This window comes from Solea solea, chromosome 12 (assembly GCF_958295425.1).
Source record: "Solea solea chromosome 12, fSolSol10.1, whole genome shotgun sequence".
Lineage (NCBI taxonomy): Eukaryota > Metazoa > Chordata > Actinopteri > Pleuronectiformes > Soleidae > Solea > Solea solea.
The window spans coordinates 18,936,625-18,959,977 of NC_081145.1; the positions used below are offsets into that span (position 1 = coordinate 18,936,625).

General features: G+C 38.9%; 1 protein-coding gene across 11 annotated transcripts in view; it reads right to left on the bottom strand.

The window, feature by feature from the left end:
- Positions 1 to 23,353, bottom strand: part of LOC131469500 (pleckstrin homology domain-containing family A member 7-like) — a 96,180-nt gene that overhangs the window by 25,679 nt on the left and 47,148 nt on the right. For all 11 annotated transcript variants that reach the window (XM_058644462.1, XM_058644465.1, XM_058644470.1 and 8 more), the window contains 3 exons: positions 21,079 to 21,162; positions 7,100 to 7,217; positions 1,438 to 1,542 (listed from right to left, as the gene is read on the bottom strand). In XM_058644462.1, coding sequence (XP_058500445.1) covers positions 1,438 to 1,542; positions 7,100 to 7,217; positions 21,079 to 21,162 — 307 coding nt within the window. The remainder of the gene's footprint in view (positions 1 to 1,437; positions 1,543 to 7,099; positions 7,218 to 21,078; positions 21,163 to 23,353) is intronic.

Below are 23,353 nucleotides of genomic sequence, written 5' to 3' on the forward strand. Positions count from 1 at the left end.
CAAATTAATGAATGAATGGATAATGAGATGGTAAGGAGCACAAATTAGAACGATAACAAGCCTCGACAGAAATTAAACATGTGAAGAGAGAGAGCGTAATGAGAAAGATGAAGAGACAGCGTGATGAATAAAGGGATAGAGAGGCGTAGTGAGGAACAGCAGCCACCGTAGAGGAAAAAGGTATATTAAAGGAAAAGAGAGGTGGATGGGAACAGATGAGAGAGCAATGGTGGGAGTCATCGTTTGTCCTTATTCTGTGGCTTGCTGGGCGTGTCATTGCTGCTTTACAGCGCGAGGAGGAGGAGGTCACAGAAGACAACCTTATACATTGGCTCTGGCTCATAATGATGCAGTGTGAAGAGCACATGTGATACAGAGAGGAGGAAATCACCTCAAACCCATGTAACCCAGTGACTGTGGGGAAGCGAGAGAAGGTGATTTGTTGTTTGAGATCTTGTGTACACAAATAGTAAATAAATAAAATAATAATTACATTAATTTATTAATTTATATATTTCCACATTTATTCATTAGGGATGTCCCAGCCGATATTGATCTCAGATATCGGTCCGATATCGGACTGACTCTAAAATCTCCGATACAAGCAGTCAATTCCGCTCCAGCACTTCTATCCAACAGCTGTTGTTGTGATCATGTGGGCTCTACATGCATCCAACACACATAGCCCACATGATCACAACAACAGCGTGTGTGTGCTATCGTATCGGATCGATATCGGTATTGGCCAATACTCAAGGTTGCAATATCGGTATCGTATCGGAAGTGAAAAAGTTGTATCGGGCCATCCCTATTATTTATTATCTATTCCTGTGTTTTTGTGTCATAAGCTAATGAAGGAGGGTTTAGGGCTCAGGATTGGTTCCAATGTATGCTGATGGGGTATAAATGTACACGCTTTCCCAAATAAAACATAACTGCACTGCACTATTGTGTGTTATATAAGTAAGTGCCTGTGGATTTAATTGTGTGTACAGTACATATTTGTTTGTGTCATCATGTTTCCGAGTCTGGTCATTAAATTAAAAACTGGAACATCCCTCAGTTTTTGTTCAGCTTTCACTTATTAGTGTAACAATGCCGACTCCAGTACAAAATCAAACAAACACAGAGTCTCCAGTAATACTCTGTCTGTGATCAACAGCAGGTGCTTTATGCTGCCACAGCATAGGACAACAGTGAAACTAGGCCAACAGAGTTAATGTTATACAGACTAAAGCTCAAACTCAACTAGAGGAAGGTAAAAAAACACAATCATTACAATCATGAATGTCTCATTTTCAGCAGCTGATTACACCAGCTAATGGACATTTTCATCTGCATGGAAATTCCATATATCATAAAGTCTTGATTGATAAATTTCAATATGCAATATAGAATATGGCATATTTTAAAGATTGTGTGCGTTTTTGTCCTTACCTGTTTGTACAGCCATCCTCGCACCACCACAGGGACATTGGGGTTCCTCTTAATGGCCTGCTCTCTCTTCCCAAAACTGTGCACCTTGCCACTGGACCTGGAGCCCTGCAGAGACAGACAGAGAAGTTTAGAGGTTTTCACGCGATAAAATAAATCCACAGCGACGGTGTAATATTGTAAATGACAAGACATCGATTCCATTTTGGACTAGACGACCAAAAATATGAGAGAACATTTGATTTGTCTAGACACAGCAAAAGCATAAAAACGTCGGACAGAAAATTCAGTTGCTGCATTTGAACTTAAGACAGGTCATGTGCGGGTGTTCACCATAGTTTCAGTGTCTACATGTACCACATATGTCAAACACAACACGTCCTGTTCCTGTTTCAGAGTAAAAGCTCTCTCGTGTTTCAGTTCCCTGAATCCACTCATTTTTTAAATTGTTTTATTGTTAAATATTTGCAAGACTAACGGATGTAGACTCCACACTGACGAGTGTTGGCATTAAGATGATAATTTAGAGGATGTAAAAGCATTTTTCTATGATATTCAAAGGCAAAACCAATGTAAAACATAGCAGTCGGTCCACAGAAAACAGACATGCTTGCTGTGTGAGATGCAGCAGATCAACAACGCAGATGTTGCACGCTCAGCCGCTGTGAACCCGGCCTCAGTGCTCAAGTTTGTCCAAGTGAAAAACTATAAACAAACAACTTTAACACACTTTTGAATGAAGATCATACTACAGTTTTATACTGGGATGGCATCTGCTTTCTGCATCCTGCTCTTAGGGATATATTATGTGCACATTTGTTGCTTGTTAGTCTAGTTTGCATCTGTGATTGATGCCAAGCACCATGACGAATACAAATGCCAATATACTGCCATAAAGAGTGTGATTTGCAGCTCAAGTAAATAAACAACAGAGCATTAGAATGATAAATGTGTTCATTGAGTATAAAATTAAATCTCATAGCCCTAACCTGAGCTGAATGTTGTTTTTCATCTGATTCCAATGATGCAATGAAAAATGGACCTGGAAATGCAATATTTGATTTCCTGTAAGACATTTATTAATCTCTTGAACCAGTCACTACAGTGTCCCCCCTGACTAATGACAACCATATTCCTACCTTATCTCCTATAATTACAAAGGAAGCAATTTTTGTTATCTATAAACATTTAAGGATAAATGAACTGACAGCTCGTTCAATAAAATGTCAGAAAGCAGACAGGAACTGGAAAGTGTCAGCTAAGTCATGACAAAAATAGGTGACTATATTATAAGACGCCCCTGAGCAGCTTAATCTACACTTTCCAGCTGAGGTCTATTAGTGACGTAGTCGATGCTGTTCCAGCCCATTTAAGCTTTAACTGTGTCAAGTATATGAACGTGTGACATCTGCGCAGATTAAAGAAATTCACTGGATGCTGGATCTCTCTCTGGTCACAACAAGGGCCTTTCTGCATGGAGTTTGCATGTTCCTCCCGTGTATGTGTGGGTTTTCTCTGGGTTCTCAGTCCAAAGACATGCAGATTTGGGTATTAGGCAAATTGGACACTCTAAATTGACCGTAGGTGTGAGAGTGGATGGTTGCTTGTCTCTATATGTGGCCCTCCAATGGACTGGCAACCCGTCCAGGGTATTTCCCCGCCTATCGCCCTGGAATGGAGAGGCATGGGATGTCAGCTGAGATTGGCACAGCACCCCCACGTGACCCTCATGTGGAGGATAAAGCTAAAGATGTATGAATGAATAAGATGGATGGTTGGGGCTGTGACATGTATGTTGTAGTTGTTCATGTAAGTTCATGTCTGTCTCTGCCTGTTTGTTACATCTGTGAGTGGGAGTGGGAGTATGTGTGTGTGTTGCTGTGGTCTATTTTTAGACCAAGGGTAATTCTGTTGTCCCTTTAGTGCTCTGTCTTGTACACGAAACACTCAGGGTGCAGAGCAGCTATTTGTCAAATAAATAGCACATGATCAGACAACCTAGAAGTCTGGAGAGCGCCTTCCGAGACCTGCGGGTTGACAATTCAAGTCCCAAGACAGACAAGATTTGGATGCGGTAATTAAACAGAAGTTGAGCTTTCCTCTCCTTTAATAAATCTATTTATACTTTACTGTTCCTAGATCTTAATCCCAATCTGTTCAAGTGGCTCTAGCTAAGATCATGTCAGTGTGGATGAGCATAGACGCTCAGTCAATTTGAGTTTCTTGCAGCGCTGAAATGCCGGGCCCATAATAATCATTAATATATTTGATATGATTTCGATATTGATTTACTCTTAAGCTGTTTTAGAGTCATGTAATTTAATATCAGGGTTTTTTATGATGCTATTTCATTCTATGCAAAGAAGGAGAGCACCATATCATGACATGATGAACAAAACACGATGGTAACAAAACAATATGGTGTTATAAATATGGAATTTGTTTAATTTATTAATTAGAGGAATGTAGCTGCTTCTACTGTGTCTACACATTTGATCAAATTGCTTTTACACTGATGTCACAGTGACAAGTGAGCTGCTCAACATTAACATCCTGCTTGTCATTGGTGTCACTGTGTTTAATGTCGTGAATCTAAAGCTTGCAAGCTCACCAAACTGAAAAATAAAAAACCAGAATAGCAGAAAAAGCTACACATGATAAATTACACATGAGTGTTGGTCAATGCATTAGACAGTAAACGCCTGGATGGCTGTTGTTAATTTGTAGTCTCTGTTTTCAGTTAAAACAGGAACTTATATTAGGGACCTTTAACCCTTCTGTTACCATGCACCATGCAAACTTCTCATTACCGGAACTCCTAGACCGTTTGTGGCATCTAGAAAATTACAAAAAAAAAACCTATGGATTACCAGATATCGAAAGTGAAAGTTATATTGGAAAAAGGGGCAAAAAGGGGCAGAATCCCAAGTGACCTGATTACCTTTTTCACTAATCACTTAACAAAAAACCCTGCATGATCACTTGTGCTGAAAGGTGTTAGTTGAAATGTTCAAAGTAGCACCGAATAAAGTTAGTAAATAACAAGGTGCATAAAGAGAACAAAAGTGCTCAAAGTAGCATAGTGACACATAACTCATGATAGAAATAGGCTGTTTTCTGTTTTGGTGCCTCTGATGTCGTGTCAGAGGGAGCATTAATGTGACTAACTCAAAATTTGAATTCATTTCTTGTTGGCAGCAAGCAATGCAAGGGGGACACACATTACTCATCTTTCCTGTCCTGAGATTGGATTCTTATATATATATACACACACACATATATATATATATATATATACATATATATATATATATACACATATATATATATATATATATATATATATATATATATATACATATATATATATATACACATATATATATATATATATATATATATGAAGAGTTTGGTTTGATTGGCTTCTGCACCATTTCCTTGCTCTTTAATGGCAGGGGTGATGAGCCACAGCACCTGGGAGGGCTGCACGCCAGGAAAACATGTGGCGTGGGATCGTTGACTGGCCGTTTATGATGGATGCTCTGTCATCGCTGTACTGCAGCCGATGACACGTGTTCAATCTTAGTCCTGCCGCACCTGTTGATAGGGGCGGGATGAGATTTCACACCACTGTGGAGCCGTGTATGTGCATGTGTGTGTGTGAGTGAAAGGGAGAGTAGAGTCCGGGAGAAGGAGTGAGCCAAGGAAAATGGGTGGGATAAACAAGGACAGGGAGTGAGCCATTTCAGTCCCTAACAGGAGGACATATATTTTTGGACAAAACTAGATCTCCAATGAAATAATCAATCACAGGGGCCTAAATTAATTTCATGATTTTGGTGGGGAAAAGAGCCCAATATCTTGTCTTATTTCAGCTGTAATTAACTGAGAATAGTTATGAGCAGTGGTGTATAGCAAACGTGAGCAGTCTTAATTCAAATTTAAGTATGAAAATATGCAATGTACGTAGCAAAGATCTCCAAAAATCCCAAATGAAATAAATACACAAAAGACCACACAAGAAAGAAAAAAGATAATGTTGAACTTGGCTGGTATGTATTAATACTGTGAAAAGTTATTACATTTGTCCATTTCCAGGAATGACCTTAAATGCTGCAGTGACTGTGCAAAGAGTCAGTAACTACAAACGTAATGGGATAAAGACACTGATGAAAACACTGCAGCCTTTAATGGGATAAACTCCCCTATTGTGCCACTTCCTCTCTGACAGAAAGGAGGTAGATACCACTTCTACCTGCCTGACCTGGAATCCTGCTTTAATCAGCATACAAATATACTGAGCTCAACACCGCTTTCTCCAATTAAGCTTTATGTCCTCATTTTCGTGAGCCTGTAATGAATCTTGGTCAACCACACGAGACCTATGAACCCCCATTCATCACAGTCATCATCCACCATCCACAGCAGGCATGAGTCAGCTGGAAACAGCAGATAACCAGGTCGGTCAGTTGGTGGTGGTCACAAAAGCGAGCAATGGTTTTAGTAGATCTCATCTGATTATGAAAACAAGAAGATAATAATTAATGAAGGGTTTGCTAAGCCTATATGTATAGGCCATGATTTCTAGGGATGCACGATATTGGACTCTTTGCCAATATCCAATAAACCGATATATCAGGAGTGCTTGGGTCAATAAACAAAACCAAATAAATTCACATTTAAGAAATACTAACTGTAGAGGATGACAGCATAGAAGTAAAGGAGGTAACAGCCTATAAATCTTACTGCTGGAGTCATTAGTAAGGTGGTTACAGTCATGTAGAGCATCTGTAGACTTTTCTTGTGTTGCAGACTCTACAGTGAAATGTGATTGGTAGTCACCATCTCCATGTAGTTTCATCTTCAACTATCAAATCCAAACATATTCTCCCCTTTTCTCTATTCATTGTTTCAACTGACGCACCGATAATCTAATTTTCTTGCCCTGCCTTTGTCCTCTCAGTAAAGTAAATTAATATTTCGTCCTCCTCAATGACAATGACAAACGTTATCCATAACGCAGACAACTGAAATCATATGCCAGAGCATAAATTGGAAGAAAATAAAACCCTGAAGAAAGAAAATGAAGACTTAAAAACGAAAAAGGAAACTCAAGTTTGTTTTGTTTTTTTTATTCTCAACTCTGGGTAAAGCTGATGATATAGCAATGATGAAATGGTGCAGCTGCAGAAAGAGCTTTCTGATACAGCAATGTTCGAATGTTATTTCATTTAAATTTAGACCCACACTGTGAAAAGTGTAAAAATACACCATGATAAAAAGTCTAAGCCATTCACATATAATAAATGCTGCAGAGATTATCTGGGTCAGATGTGTTTCCAACAGCAGGGGAAAAAAATCTGGATCATCCAGGTAAGGTATGCAGCCTGGGTCAAGCATGCAGGAGGCAGAACACCTGCACTGTGTATTATCACGAGCTGCTCCTGCTGTTCTCACATGGACTCATTTAGACATCATCAAGAGATTTGACTAAGGGGGCCGGCAAGGAGAAGCTCCACAGAATGTCCTTAGCATCCTAAGTATCACACCCTCCTGGAAAATCCCTGGATAATATCCATAATTCAGTTTAGGTCTGAAAGCAGCTATACTTGTCCTCTAGCAAAATTAAACCAAATCTTACATACAAACACAAACATAAGCTCACCTTAGAGGCAGAGGTGGTGTCCACAGTGGAGGAGGTAATGGTAGTCGAGGCCTCACTGACAGTGGTACTGGAGAGCTGCTCCCCCACAGGCTTTGACATTATGTGAGCTCCCTGTGGCCTGGACAAAAGAAAACACACAGAGTAAATTTAAACATGTCCTTTTCAAATGGGATATACATTTATATACAAATAGTTAATGCAAAGTTTAACAGATTGACCTTCAAAAGGAGGTCAAAACTGAACAAAGATGGGGTATTAGGGAATTTGTCAAATTTCTTGCATACAAAATCCCTGACTTGTAAGTGGCGGAAGAAGTGAGCATTAGTCAGTTCATATTTCGTGGACAGTTGTTCAAAAGTATTTTCAATATATAAGTCGCTAATGCTAGTTGATAGAAAGTTTACACTGGTCAGGAAAGGGTTGGACTTGTTCCGTAGCGTGATTACTACAATCATCTGCATCATTTATACACAAAAGCATAATGCAGCATATAAGTGACTCCATCAATCCAAATGTATACGGTCACAACTATGGGACTCACAAACGGACAATATGGGGAGGAGGGTTAACTGGTAACATGGGGATGCACCCAAATCAGCTTTATTACAGAGGAATCCTGGCTAGGTGAACAGTTTTTAAAGAGTTTTGCCCTAAAACACAAATGGCGCCGTTAAATCAGTTAATGTGCCTGAACAGGCTCATTGGCATGCAGCAGCTACACATCCAAGGTCTATTTCCACCATAGAGGTGAAGCGATAAAAACGGGAGCCAGATTTCAGAACTGAACACATCTTAAACGCGTCGTCACCCCGGCCTTAAAAACTCACAGTTCTCAAATCTCACTTTTTTTTTTGCAAACTTTTGATTACAGAACTCTGTATGAACCCGTGGAGGACAATGCAGCACTTACTACCACAAAGAAGAACATGTAGAAATGCCAACAAACTTTGTATCTAATGTGGACGGACGCAAAAACAGGTGCAATGAAGTGAGAACAGGTTGTACACTAAGCTGCAGAGCTACAAGATCTGTGGTGATTGTGAATGAATGAGTCACTTGCCAAAGCAAGGATACAGACAAAAACACACTGAACAATGGTTTAATGACTCATAGTCTGCTACCGTATGAAGAAAACTAAGAAATACGGGTCGTCGGGACACTAACTTCTAACTAAAGAACCTGCTTGATATCAATACAATGCATGTCTTCACTCCGCTCCGCGCGTGTTAGTTTTCCAGCAGGTGTTCATGTATTCACCGTGTTATCTGCACAGCTCACAGTATTATCCAGCAGACTTCACCTCAAACAGATTTGATAACCTGATGAAATATTAACAGCATTTCTTGTTTGCCCGTCTCTTCTGTTGCACAGTAAACTTTGGTCTCGCCAGTTTTCGGCTGAAAGGAAGATAAAAAAACAGCACTCACGGGGGATCATGTTCTTATTTATTATTTTAGGCAGGCTTTGTTAAGCCTGGTCTCCGGTCCTGAATGTTTTATGAATAGCCCCTCATCTATTTATCTGTCATTTCAGTTATACTTTAATGTAGTTTTTGGCTATACCGTCAGGTTGCTAACTGAGATTTCTCAAACACTGTTGTCAACAGATAAACTTCAACTACGATTATAGTTGGCATGTTACTAGACCAACAACATTACGAGACAAACAAAGCGAGAGTAAGAGACTGATACTAAAATACTGGCCTGTGGTCTACGGCACGTTATTGGTTGTTATGTGAAAATGACTGATTAAGCCATATACAAAATGAGTTTCAAATTAGATTTGATGATAAGGTGGAACAGGATGGGAGGAAGAGGGATGTGACAGATAAGAGAGTATCAGATATACAGAACAGAAATAGAGCTGAATGTGTTTGACACACTTACTGTAAAAGCAGCACAGTGGCTCAACGCTTATATTAAATTCACCCGGAAACATCACATGAAAATCTGAACATTATGGTACTCTGGGTTAAAAAAAACAAACAAACAAAAAAACCTATGTTTCAAGATCCTAAAACAACCCTTAACAGATGGAAAATAAGTTTTAAATGACAAATAACACAGATCAACAGATTCTGCAGCGACATACACAAGGCTGTGAGAGTGTGCGCCTTTGCTTTGCTACAAAGAAGAAGAGTTCGGACTGAATTGGGGAAACAAGCATTCAGTTTTGCCCCTCCCTCTGCCGGGAATGCTCTACAAACTGAACTAAAAATATCTGAACTCATCACACTCCAAGCTTTTTTCGTTCCATCTTAATGACAGACAATAAGAATCCATTGAACAGTGAATCAATCTCAACAACGGCACCTTGTATTTGCCAAATTGTTTGGAATTCGCCCTTGTAAAAGAGATCTTGATCTCAATGGGAGTTTACCTGGTTAAATAAAGTTTAAAAACAAATTCTCCTTGTTCATAATGAGCCATATTTCTTTTTTCTGATGAAGAAATGATGAAGGTCCATGTTAAATGTTGACTAACCATTCATCCAGCACAATGTAGGTGAGGATTTCCCATCTGTCAGCAGTTTATAATAAATAGATTTTACAGTGGTGGGCATTCACAGTGTTGCATTACTGCCTTCTCCTACCTCTTTCCTTTGCCTCTGTTTCTTCTACTCATCATCCTAATTCAGCTTTCTCCATTTTGACACCTTCTTCAGAATAAAAATCAATTTAAGTGTGCAGTCTTCGTTAAATGAGACTTTGGACAACAGTGTCCTCTGCCTCTCGTTTGACAATGAGACTCTATACCAAACACACGACAAAGACCTGGATCTGTGTGTTTGTCAGTGTACTGTTTGAACACATCAACATGAGCCAAAACTGCACTGTTCAATGAGGCGTGACGGTTTGCTCTGCACCACAGAGACGATGATGTGCGCCTGTCATCTGTTGACACACATCAATATTCAGACGGGCTAGGTGACGAAAATGAAACGTGCGCTATCACGTCAACAAGAAGCAAAGATATATATTTTTAAATTCTGTTTTTTTCTACTTTTGTTTTCACTTTTGCGCTCAGTGTATAATATTTATTGTTAATTTGATTGGTATATTCTGCCTTTTGCTTTGTCATTTCTATTTTTATTTCCTTTCCAGCAATAACTATTTTGAAGAGAGAGTAAGTAGAGAATATAAGTATAACAAAAACGCCCCTGCACTGATATCAGTTTACTGTGAAAAACAACAAAACACTGTACTCTATGTAAAGATTGGAAATTAGCAGTGCAGCGTTAACACACACACACACACACACTTCAGCAAGATATCCTAGACTACACTCAGTATATCTCTTTGCATGGCACAGATGAAGCACATACAGTATATATCAGATTGATTTCAGAAGAATTTATTTTTATGATAAACAAATGTAGCTTTTAACATACACTTTTGTGTAAAAACACATTTGCATGGATTTATTTATTAGAAAATAAATGAAAAATATTGGCGTCCTTTCTTTTTCCCTTCTCCATCTTTGCTGCACTTTTTGTCTTAACTGGAGAAGTTTGTTTGCTCTTCTTTTGTTGCCATCCTACACTAATCAACAGACTGAGTGCACTTTCATTCCTTTACTCTGTATTAGAGTCTGAACTGTAACACAGCAACACATTCAGGACTTTCAGTACATCTCCTATCTAGACCCTGTATAGTGTAAACATCTCCTGTGCTGTGGGTGGGTTTCAGAGAGATAAACAGATGGAAGGTGTTTACGGGATATTAAAAAAATGGTCAGGGAATATAATATGTAAATTTTATTGAAGTTGAGATAATTTATTACTGAAACAACTCCAAAGGCCACTAGTTTAAAAAAAACAACTAATATCAGGAAAATAAATTGCATTATCATTCATTTAAGTCCTCTAAAGTGGCCACTTCACTGACCAAAACAGGACTATGGACATTTTAATTCATATTTTTCTTTATTTGTCACTCAATTCAAAAAGCTTTTGAGACCTTGTTGTTATACAAAAGCCCGGCAGGGAGTGGACAAATCTGCAAAGACAAAAAAAAAAATCCTTTCATGCCTTCACAGAAATGTTCAAACACCAGACAAATTAGACCATTTCTCCGCCTGACATAAAGGGCACAGATTGTACTAAGGATTTCTGAGGGAGGCGAACTTAATCCACTGAATGGCCCAATCAGTTATTGCTGTAATGTATAGTTACATTTTTAGGGTTAAAATGTATGTACAGGGTATGAAAGGGAAGTGGCATTGCTTAGAGACAAAAGGAAGAGACACAGGGAGAGCTTTCTTAGCAGAGTTTTTAGAAAAGAATATTTGGCAAATGATGGATTCTCACCAGGCCAACAAGTCTCTTTGAATCGATGTCAAAACTAATTTAATTGAAAGCCTAGAGAGATGAAGAGGGGGAAAAGTAAAATGAGAAAACATGAAAGGAGACTGACACACTCCACTAAATGAGTTTGTGCTTTAGCTGCATCAGTATGACATGTAGATTTAGAAGACTTTTACAATGAGTCTCACGAGGGACGGTTGTGATTTTGCGCATTTTACCTAATTAAAAATGTATTTATTAATTAACCAACGTCTGTTTATTTGAATCTGTGTGTCATTTCTGTGGACCTTACATAGAGTTAGCCTTAACATGACTATTAGAAGAAGAAGTCAAAATGCATGGAACTGAAGATAGTTGACACAGACTCTGAGCTGCACTGTTGCTGGGAAATATCGCTGCAACTCGAGCAGAGGACAGTGCAGCTACAGCCATGATGTTACTGCATGTGTATCACTACTTTTTCTCATTTATGGTCAATTGGTGCATTGGTCAATTGAAGAGAATAGAATGAATAAAAGGGGCAGCAGAATGACTTGCATTATAAGAAAATTACACTAATTCATAAAAAAAATTCAATGAATTGTGGATTCATATCAACATTGGTTCCTGTCCCACCCACTATCATTTTTCCTGTCTCAACCCAGTCAAACGATAAGTAATGAAAACTATCATTATCAGGAATTCAAAAGAAATGTCAGCCTCTTTATACAGTAGTGAGATACGATACACGCATACATACAAGATACCATGGCTTCTGCTGCATCATATTTGACAATTCCTTTCAATCTTTTTTTACCCAATTTTGCTGAAGTGCAATACTTTAATCTCTTTAGAACCTCTCTTTAGAAAACACTTCACGGAAGGATGACATTTGACAAATAGAAAAGTAACGCATGGATGGAATTTACTGGGGCAAATGCTACCCAAATGTTGTTTCATTTCAGAATTTTTAAGCTTCAAAATAATCTGTGCAGGACTTATACTCAATACATGGCACCAAATATCATCATACTAAAAAAATACCCAAATATCCATCTTCAAATGTCTCTGATTTGAATAAATAAATAAATACAATACTGCAATACAGGCCATGCGTCAAGAGTGGCGCTACAGTACAGTTTGCCTCATCAAGAACATTTAATTACACAGGAAAAGCAATTGTCAAATGAAACACTGCATAAAGGTAACAGAAAAGTCATTTAAGGCATTTAAAAAATCATGGAAACCTCTCCCAGAACCACAAATATGACACTAACACAATGTCACAAAGTCTGAAAACTGCAGGCAGCCCACACAGACGCAGCTGACATTTAAACACAGACAGACAGACAGAGCCTGTATGAATGGGTGAATTGTGCAGACCAAAACCATTCGGAAATGTTACAATAAATTACCTCACATTAAAAAAAAAAAAAACCACAGGCGCCACATCTTCAGAGAGTGATCATTATTTCAGTGCAGACACATTGTCCTCCTGAGGCTCCCACACCCACACCCTCGCTCACTCACTTTAACAATTCCCCACACAAAACACACACACCACATCTCCAAATTTTCCACATAATTCTTTTTCCCCTTGATATTTTGGTCTTAATAAATAATTCAAACAGATACTTCTCCATGATGATGGTGCTAAATTGCCTTACGCAGTGGGTCTGTAACTCTGCAGGAAAGCCTTTCATAAGTGACTTACATGTCATTTGTTTCACCTCTAACTTGTTTTGTCCTATTTTTTATATTAAAACTTTTATGGATTCAATGTTAACTTAACTTAATGTTGATGCTGGTGATATAATTCAGTATGGAGCTTGAGTTACAAGGTTAAACTCAAATATTTGGATTTTCTCGATCAATCAGGTATTTGTTTGGTCCATAAAATGTCATAAAATGTTGATTGGTGTTCCCCAGACGTTGAAATGATAATGTTCTCAGATATCTTCTTTAGTCCACAAAACACAGTTTTTAATTTTAATGATTGCTTTGTCAAATGGAGCAAAGAAACCAGAAAAAAATCAAATTTAAGTTGCTGAAAATTCAGAAAGCTTGTTTTAACTATCAAAATTCTAAGTAGTTAACGATTAATTTAGTAATCGAGTAATAATTGATTTATCAAATAATCGTTACAGCCCTAGTTAGTGCATAATTAGTTTTGTGAATACTTTTCTTGTGTTATTTGTTGAAATCATCTTCACTCTCAGAAAGTCATCAAACAATCTGATGCAGTACAAGTCTGGAAGAGCTTACACTGGAAGAGATACTTTACTTTCCAGTCCACTATTTCATAAAAACCTCGCACTAAAAACACAAATCCACCGCTTGACAGCTGCTAGAAGCTGTGTGAGGAGACAGATAGGAGAGTTTTCTTTTCCCCCAGACAAATTAATTTATTGACAGCTATAAGGATGTGAAGAGACTTTTAACAAATAAAGGTCCCAAGCTTTAAAGCAGAAATTTAAACAATGAGGCATCTAAATCAAATCAGTTTTGTAGTGTTTTAGTTTCACAGTTTCACACATGTTGCGCCCATTGCCAAGCACCATGTTAACACCCATGGCAATGCTGGTTTAGATCCCTTAAAAGATCATATCAATGAGCAGGGGAAGGGTCAATGACAGAAGAACAGGTGGCTAACCGGAGGGAAAACAGGCCAAGGCTTCTTAAAATCACACAGAGTAGCAGATGGAAGTAATGCACAGAAACATGGTGAGAGTAGGGCTGCACGATATTATCGGCACAATATCGGTATCAGTAGATATTGGCTCTAGAATGTATTGGATATCGGCAAACAAACCAAGATCTGCTGTTTGTTTTGCTCAATGAAGAAAATGTATATCTACATCTGCTGCAACATGAGTAGGCAAAATATTTTACTTAATTTCACTACAGAAGAGACCTCTGCAGTTGGGTGCAGAGATATATATCGGTATCAGTTATCGGTATCAGTTATCGGGCCAAGCACTCCCAATATATCGGCATATCCGATGTCAGCAAAAAGTCTCCGTAGTAGAGAGTAAAGGGAAACAAATGCAACATAGAAAGAGTCACTTACATCTGTTAGCTCACAATTTATATCAGGGAACAATTAAACCAGCCACACATGCTCAGTTTCAATAACCATCTATTTGTATTGTGGCAGCCCATCATATTCTAAATTAGACTACCCATAATAACACAAAAGCCATCTAATCAAACTTTGTGTTTTGTTCAGTCTATTACACCTGGCATTTCCTCAAGCTGTCCAGGAAGACAAAATCTGTAAATGCCACTATTGTATGATGCTTGAGCCAATGTCAAAAAGAAAGACACGCAGACATGGTGTAAACAGCCTGAGACACTCTTCAGATGCAGACAGATACCGAGTCCCAGACAGCAGCAGCCAAGGAAGTTATTCAATCTCTCCTGCTGCCAAAATAAGAGTTGATAACATAACCCTCAAGACTGTAAAGTCCTGACACTTTAACCACTTTAATACATGATAACCCCTTGTGAGTAGGCCTGCTGACGCCAGCCTCCATACACACACACACACACACACACACACACACACACACACACACACACACACACACACACACACACACACACACACACACACACCCCACCCTGTTGCTAATAACACTCTCAGATGGAGTTTCAGCTCTGCTTTGATGACCGGTGAGCTGATGCCTCCATCAAAGTTGACATTGACATCAAATGGGGGGAAAAGGGGAGGCTGGCTGATGCAGGCTGAGCTGGCACTGCCGGTGACAGATATATGCCAGAATGTGAGCCCCAGTGAACTTCACAACTTGTGTGCCAGCATGTGGCAGTAATCTAAAGGTTAGCTCTGCTGCTGTTGAGGGGTTTCAGTGGCCAACAGGGGGGAAAAAAAGGAGAATTTCTGTGTCCAAGATCCATGAATGCGAGGCTGGGTTTACGCTGAAAAAGACATGCTCGAAGACTCTGTCCTTGAATGAATATAAGTAGAAAACCTCGAGTGCTTCATACAACCTAGCTGGAGCTTTAAATAGCAGCAGAGTAGATGTTTTGGATTGCACACAGGGCAACAGCTGAAATTATTTTTCCTGAACCGTTTGCAGTGGTGCACTGGTAATTGGATAATTAGGGTTCACAGCTAAAAGAACAATATATCATCCGAGCCTCCCACATACACAAAGCACATAATATGGGGGCACATAATATATGTTTTGAACAGTGCATTGTAATTGCATGTCAGGAAGTTAATGAGAATTTACAACCGATTGTGGAATTTCTGAAAGGAAGGGTACTGTCTGTATCAGACATCATTTTTGTGCTCGTCAGTGCCACTTAAAAGAAATAAAAAACAGCAATAAAACCCACAAGGCTAGTATTAGTCTTTAACATCATTGGCCCTCATGTACTGTGACTAATGGCGTGTTCCCATCAGGTCGCCGCACCTCGCCAAACAATGCCGAACTGTATATCAGTTAAAAAGATTAAACAATCCTAAAAACTCCCACAATTACCAGAGAAATGTCTAAAATCTAAATGTCTGGTGTATTTAGTGACAGCACTGCTGATTGCGAGCGGCGAGCGGCATCACAACTGTATTTCAGTCCAGTGACTGTGTCGGACGGGTTAGACGGGAGTCTGTGCTCCGGTCATGGAGGAAGTACTGAACAAATAGCTTTAATTAACTGATTCTAATGATTCATTTACACTGAAAACAACTGCTTTACAAGTCACTAGTCACTCGTTTGTGTGTGTCGCATGTAAGACGGCAGGTTCATGCAGCCGTGCAGTGATGACTCCGCCCACATTGAGTAGGTACTACTGTACTTTATAGTGGAAACCGACTTAAATCGTGCCGTGGCGAGACCATAGTGGAAAAGGGCCATAAAATAACTATCCTTTGAATAACTTCACAGATCTTTGAATCAGTAAAATCCCCCAAATACGCTTGATCCTTGCAGGCTTATCGACATTAATAGCACAGATCAGTCGGAGAGAAAAATTATGTAATTCCTCTACTATCAATCTATTTGAATTAAATAGTGTGACTAACCATTTCAAGGGGACGGGAAAATCATGTCTTTGTGAACCCAACTGTAGAGTTATAGAGCACAAGGACTAATAACATATCTAATAACTAATTACACTTTTTCTGGGCAAAGCATATTATGTATGTCAAATACCCACATTATACCCACAAGATTTCAGTTAAAGCACTGATTTAACCCTTGATAAATTTAATTTGTCTTATGATATTGCTACTGAGCTCCATATACCTGGCATGCATGTATCTAAAATGGATTCCTTGTATTATACATTTATCACTCATTTTACACATAAATGGATGCAACTTGTAAGTCGACACATTACAGGGTTGCTTCACACCTACGCACCTGCCAATACGGCAAATCCATTAGAACACAGTGAGGAAAAATATAACCTTGTGCCTCCTCCCCTCAAATGGACGGATATGGAAAGAGAGAGAAATATAATGTGAGAGACTGGGAGTAAATAAGAGGGAAAAAACAGGAGACTAAGAGATGGTGAGGAAATGATGTGAAGAGAAAGGATAGAAGTAAAAAACTAAACAAAAGAGAGCGGTTAAGGATCAGTGAGCGAGTGTGGAAACAGGAGAATATAAAAGGCATGATGGCGCAGGGAAGCTTGTATCTGTGGTTGGGGCCAGACAAGGGAGGCTGACAGAAATGTATTTCATACACACATACAAAATATTTTTTGTCTGTCAATGCTAAAACAAATATTGTTGCTTCTCAGACACAGAGGTTCACAAAATTCTGCCACCAAATAAGAAATAATTACATATCTAAGCAACCATTGTTTCTTTTTGATAAATCCTTGACTGATTCACATGTGTTTATATCAAATGTTCACTAACTAGTCATATTTTACTCAAACAAATTATAATAAAAATGTACTTGCATATTCACAAAGATTTTAACTTTTACAGAAGTGAAAGATTAGGTAGGAAGAATTAGCAAATGGCAGGAAAATTGATTGGGTCAGATAGAAATAGGACAGGAAATTGAAAACAAGGACATGGCGCAAATTAAAAATGGAAAGAGAGAGTGAATTATACAAATGAAGTCTGTGCAGTGAGACTGTATTATATTTTAATGTGTGTCTCCATTATATAAGCATCTACAAGAGCTCTATTAATTGCTCTTCATCAATTTAGAGACTAAATCTGCAGTATAACATTTAAATAAAATACCATGTCAGGTGGTCCGTTTTACAACGAGTGCAGATCTTGCACAGAGAACCCCAAAACACTAACCAGAATCTAAGTCACTAAATAGGGAACACTGTGGTGATGAGATTAAGTCCTCAGACATATTTGGGTTAGCAGTTGAACCACGCCAGATGACAGAGAAGAGTGACACAGACCTGTGTGTGACAGAATTAGTCCTTTTATTCTATAGATCCGTGGTCAGTGGTTAATGTATTTGCTTATCTTATATCGAGTTCAGAGCTTTTATTCTGAAAAAATATGAACTGATTCAAATAGATTCTGTTGCTAGAATTGACAGTTAACTTAAACAAAATGAATGAACAAATGAAAACACTGCAGATGCCATGGAGAGAGCCAGGTTTGGGGAGTAAATGTCCGTAAAATAACTACTTGCATGTTGTTAGGCTCAAAGAAGAAGCAGAAATTCTGAAAATAGAAATGGTGCACAATGAATATCAACAGTGCGAGTACGTACAGTATCTCACACGCATTTGTCTTCGTTAACAAGCTGGTGATTAAAGACAACGTCCACATTATTGTTCGCTTAAGGCAGCAAATGTGGGTTTTTGTTTCTGACTGAAGACGTTTTAAGGCACTTTGGCCTGATGAAGATACGATGTTTTGGCTCAATATTCAATTGCTTACAAAAAAATTGGCCTTCGACCACTTTACTTGCCAATCCCTGCTATAAATTGACGTGACATCTCACAGTGAGAGAGCAGATAGTAAAAAAAACGGAGGACTTATGTCTCCAGTTCTTACCTTATGATGAATACCTATCCTGCTACCGCTACTATAAGCTGCTAATGAGCACATAGTTTTCACACACATCTAGGACTATATAAAAAAAAACAGGATTAACTATAACTGACTTCAGAACAGTGGAAAAAGAGTAATGGGGTGAAGGGCAGCGTGAAAAGCCCACTTGTTTGCAGCTACAGCCACTCATTCATCAGTGGTCCCAGGCCTTATGTGCATGTGCAAACAAGCCCATGACAAAGTCAACGGGAACATGGTCACAACCCTGAAAATGACAGACATAATGATTAACAGCAGCATAGTGAAGCTAGTTCAGAGAGCTGCGGCTGCAACACGTGGGCGGTAATGTGAAATTAATGCAAGAAAGTGACAATGGAGCCTTTGTGGGAGAGAATGCTGCTTGTATTATAGGTAGAAGTCTATTTTGCCACAACACTGATACAATGCCAAGAAAATTACTATGATGAACTGTAGTTAACTAAGAAACGTAGTATCAAAAAAACATAATTATAAAATCATGCACATTCTGTAGACTAGGATGTGCAGGATTATACATGTTTTTCAACACAGAGCAGAGCAAAGGACAGAGTCTAGAGATTAACGTTTTCCCAAAGAGCCGTTGCTCTTAATTTTAGTGGCTTTAGGTGGCTATAAAACTTAATAATTGCAATACAATCTGAAACATTAATTCTCATAACACAAAGAGCTTTTTCTATTTTAGTCTTCTCCACAATCTCCTTCTTTGTGTCCTGTCCAGCTGCATGCACAGATGCACACTTTTATGATCAAGTCTTTAGAATCACCGTCAGAGCATTCTGGCTTTGAATCATTCATTTCAACAACATACAGTATACGATATGCTCGACACAAAACTAAGTGCACAAAAAGCTCTCGGAGTGAGGCTCTTTATTGTTGTTCTCGCATTCAAACCACAAGGTGTTTTTATGCAAATCCGCCTGTCTAAGTGACCTACATCATTATCTGAGTCAGCAAGAACAGAGGGGCATCCCATCTCTTGAAACAGACACCTTGGAGACTTTCTCTATTGCAGTGAAAGTCTGGTGTCAGGTTTAGTCACTGGCAGGAGATTTTGGCACAACAAAGTCCTTAGAGTGCAACACAAACTGCCTGTTTAACAGCTGTGAGTAAGCACTGTGACAAGTTTATCCCGGAGAGACCTGCTTAACCCGGTCTCTAAACAACAAGTTTTTCATGACACCTGGGACCCTTTCATAGGATTTCTAAAAGGAAAAAATAAAGAACTGATCAATTCCACCTGGAGATGAGTTCACCTGGACAACATGTTTAGTAGTAAGTGTATGACGATCTAACGCAGTCGTCAACCAGTAACGGTGTATCATATTTGTATTTATATTTGCAAGTACAGTACTTATGTATGGGAGTACGTTGGGGGGGTGTGGCCATTGTTGCACTCCGGTGCGTGTTCTGTATGTACAGATATGAGTGTTCAACTGTTAAAATAAATAAAGATAATATCTCAGAGAAATAAAGCACCACAGGCTGGCAAAAGAAAAAAGAAGTGTGCGGTCATGTCTGTCACATAGATGACAGAGGATGACATGAGGATAACAAGATAATAACACAATACCACAAAGGAATGTGCATAATGGCTGAGTGTAATTTTAAAATCATTACCCATTCAAAATCAAATTTAGACATTTTTAAGTTGCTCTTCCAATAAAATAATTGAATGGCCACACACACACACACACACACACACACATACATAGATACATACATATGTATATATATATATATATATATATATATATATATATATATATATACATACATATACATATATTATATATGTATGTATGTATATATATACATACATACATATATGTATATATAGATATATGATTAAAAAGTGGAAAGAAATAGCAAAGGTATGGATAGAAAAGAAATAATCTGACAGCATAGATCCTGATGATTCAATATAGACTGAAAGAGCCCGCTGCATGTGTGTGTTTACACAGAGATGGGTGAGAATAGATTGCCAGAGAATAAATTGAAAATAATGAACAAATCACTAAGTTTTATCAATAGAGTCTAGCAACGAGGTAGACATCAGGCTTTGGAGTTAAGGCAAGGTAACTAGCTGTTGGCTGCAGTTTTATATTTAACAGTCAGTGGGTGGCATTAATCTTCTTGGTCTCCAAACTCACAGCAAGAAAGCATCGCGAAAAACAGAAAAGTCGCCTAATTGTGGGAGCGCACTCTCTAAAGCTAATGGTCCAAATAAGAGGAGACGAAAACACTTTACTCCTGCTAGAGCATCGCTAGACAGTGAAAGCACTACAAAAGCCCAAAATGCCCTTGACAAATCCACCCACCACCTTTCACTTGGTGAAATAGTCACATCTAGAATTAAAGCAGAGCTTTTCAGAGGACATGCTATCCAACTCTTCCATTAAAAGAATGTAAAGGTGATCAATTTAAGGCATTGAAAAAAATGCCTGACACAGCCCATATCATGGCATTCACATAAAACATGAAAAAGTAAATAATATTTAGAGTTGATATCATGTATCTGTTAACAGCTGGAAGAAATATCTTCAATGTAGGCCAAAGCTTCTCACAACAAATCACAACAAATCTTATTTTACCAGATGAGATGTTTTTTTTGTACGGAAGGAACTACAGAGAGGCAACAAACACAATCACTCACTGTTCTTGCAGGAGAAAATCCAAGTTCTCTGGAGAAAACTGTCTGGTCACAGGATGGTGAAACGCCGTGGCCCTCTGATTATGGCTGAAGTGACACAGGGGGGCGAGAGAGAGAGAGAGAATACAAAATTAGCAACCATGGATGCGCTGTGAACGCCAAGAAGGCATCAGTGTGGATTTTCACCCCCACTTGGTTCACAAGCACAGCACACACGAGCCGATCATTCCCCAGAGGAGTAGCTGGATTAGAAGCTCTGCCTAACCTCCACACCCTGATGGGCCTTTCCCAGCCCTGTGTAGAATGTGAGGGGTGACTGCGGGACCCTCACCCCACCCATTCCTCTACAGCCAGTGCGGACCAAATTGTCGGGCTCAGCACAAACGGCCGGACAGCGCAAGCCTGGGCCTCCATCAGTTATAGACCCAGTCATTCAGTCATTCTAATCCTCAAGTGTAAAAGCATTTGACAGGGTAAACAACACAGGGTGGGTGTGTGGGTGTGTGGGTGTGTGGGTGTGTGGGTGTGCGTGTGCGTGTGTGTGGGCATGAGTGCATGCATGCTCTACCGTTCTGTCTCTGTTCAGAACAATGACTGCTGGGGAGGAATTTTGATGTATTTAGTTGAAGGCACAAAGAGGCTAATGGACTAAATAATGTGTTCATTTCTATAAACATACACAGAAAATCACCGACATGCCTCCCACACTAATAATAAAACGATGACACCTTTGGTTTTCTGCTTGTACAAAACACTGAATAACAAACTCATAATATTGAATGTACTATATTTTGAATTTCTAATTCGAGAAGAATTCTGGTTTTATCTCAATTGTTGTTTTTTGTGTGTGAAGAGCCCATCATATTCACTTTTACATAACTGTGAGAAGTGATCTAAAGATTGACTTTGTAATGAATTTGTCACACTTTTTGTTGACACTCTTCAAGCCAAGTTTAATTAGGTGATTAACTGTACAAGTAGTCAACAAATGAAACGGGGGTACTTACAAACCTGTAATGTGGTCATAAAATAGTGAGATCACCTAAATATATTTTGGTTGCCATAGTATGACGTCTGCTGCCAGGTCGATATTACACCACTGTAATCCCACCTTTAAGAATTATCCATACAAGGTCAACAGGATGTCACAAACATACAGGGATAGTGTCACCGCATACAGCTTGCAGCAGAAAAAACACTTGTTGCCCTCTAAAGTTCTCCAGTGGTGCTGCTTAGTAGCCAGCAATAGAGGCAATGTTGATGAGTAATATCATGCAAGCAAAGGTTATTTCACATCTTTATCAGCAATCAATGTGTAGTATCACTGTTTTCCATTCACTCCCAGGTCCCATTACTCATGCTTTACCACCTCCTGCTCGATGTGGCAGAAGATCAAATCCTACAGGACATCAAGGTTTCCCCAGCGACCCAGTGACACGGCAGCAACTGGCTACTTGAGCAAAAATCCCTCTTCAAGTTGATACTGTGCATCTGTACAGTCAGAAACTGACTGAAAACATAAATGAAATAAAATGATGTCTCTATATATTCAAATACAGAGTGGGGAGTTGAGATCCGATCAAGTGGTCATAGAAGAGACACCCAGGACACATTGTAATGCTAGGTGGGAACAGTCCTAATTAACCCTGTCCACTTTATTTCCAAATTATTTATAGCAGATCTGGATAGAGACTTATTATTACTATTAAAGAGGCTACTTACTTGAGCGAAGTTTTGCCTTTACATTTTCTTCATTGCTTGCCACAATCTTGTTTCTCTCCATTTGGGGCTTTTGTCAATGGCAGTACAGCCCAGGTAAAATGGGAGTTAAATGAGATGTGACATTGTAACCGTTTTTTCTTTTGAACCATTTTGAGTTTGAGAAGTTATTTACCACCTATCCAGTGCACAATGTCAGCCTCTCCAGCTGCTGTAATGCTGTAATCTGTGTGTTTACTTGGCAAGTAAACAAACAAGGGAAAAAAATCCAACTCGAGTACATAATGTACACAATATATACTTTCACAAAATATCCTCAGACAACAAACGAGCAATGAAACCATATGACCATAGCCATAAAGAAAAAATTCTCTGCTGAATATAATGCAAAAAAGTGTGTAGAGGAGCACTTTATGGGGCCCTAAGCTGAATTTGATTTGAGGGCCCGTCCTCCCTCCACCTTTTAGTTTAAAGACATTGCTTTTTTTATCCATTTTCTAGCGCTTCATCCTCCACAGGATCGTGGGGGGTGCTGTGCCAATCTCAGCTGACAGGGCGA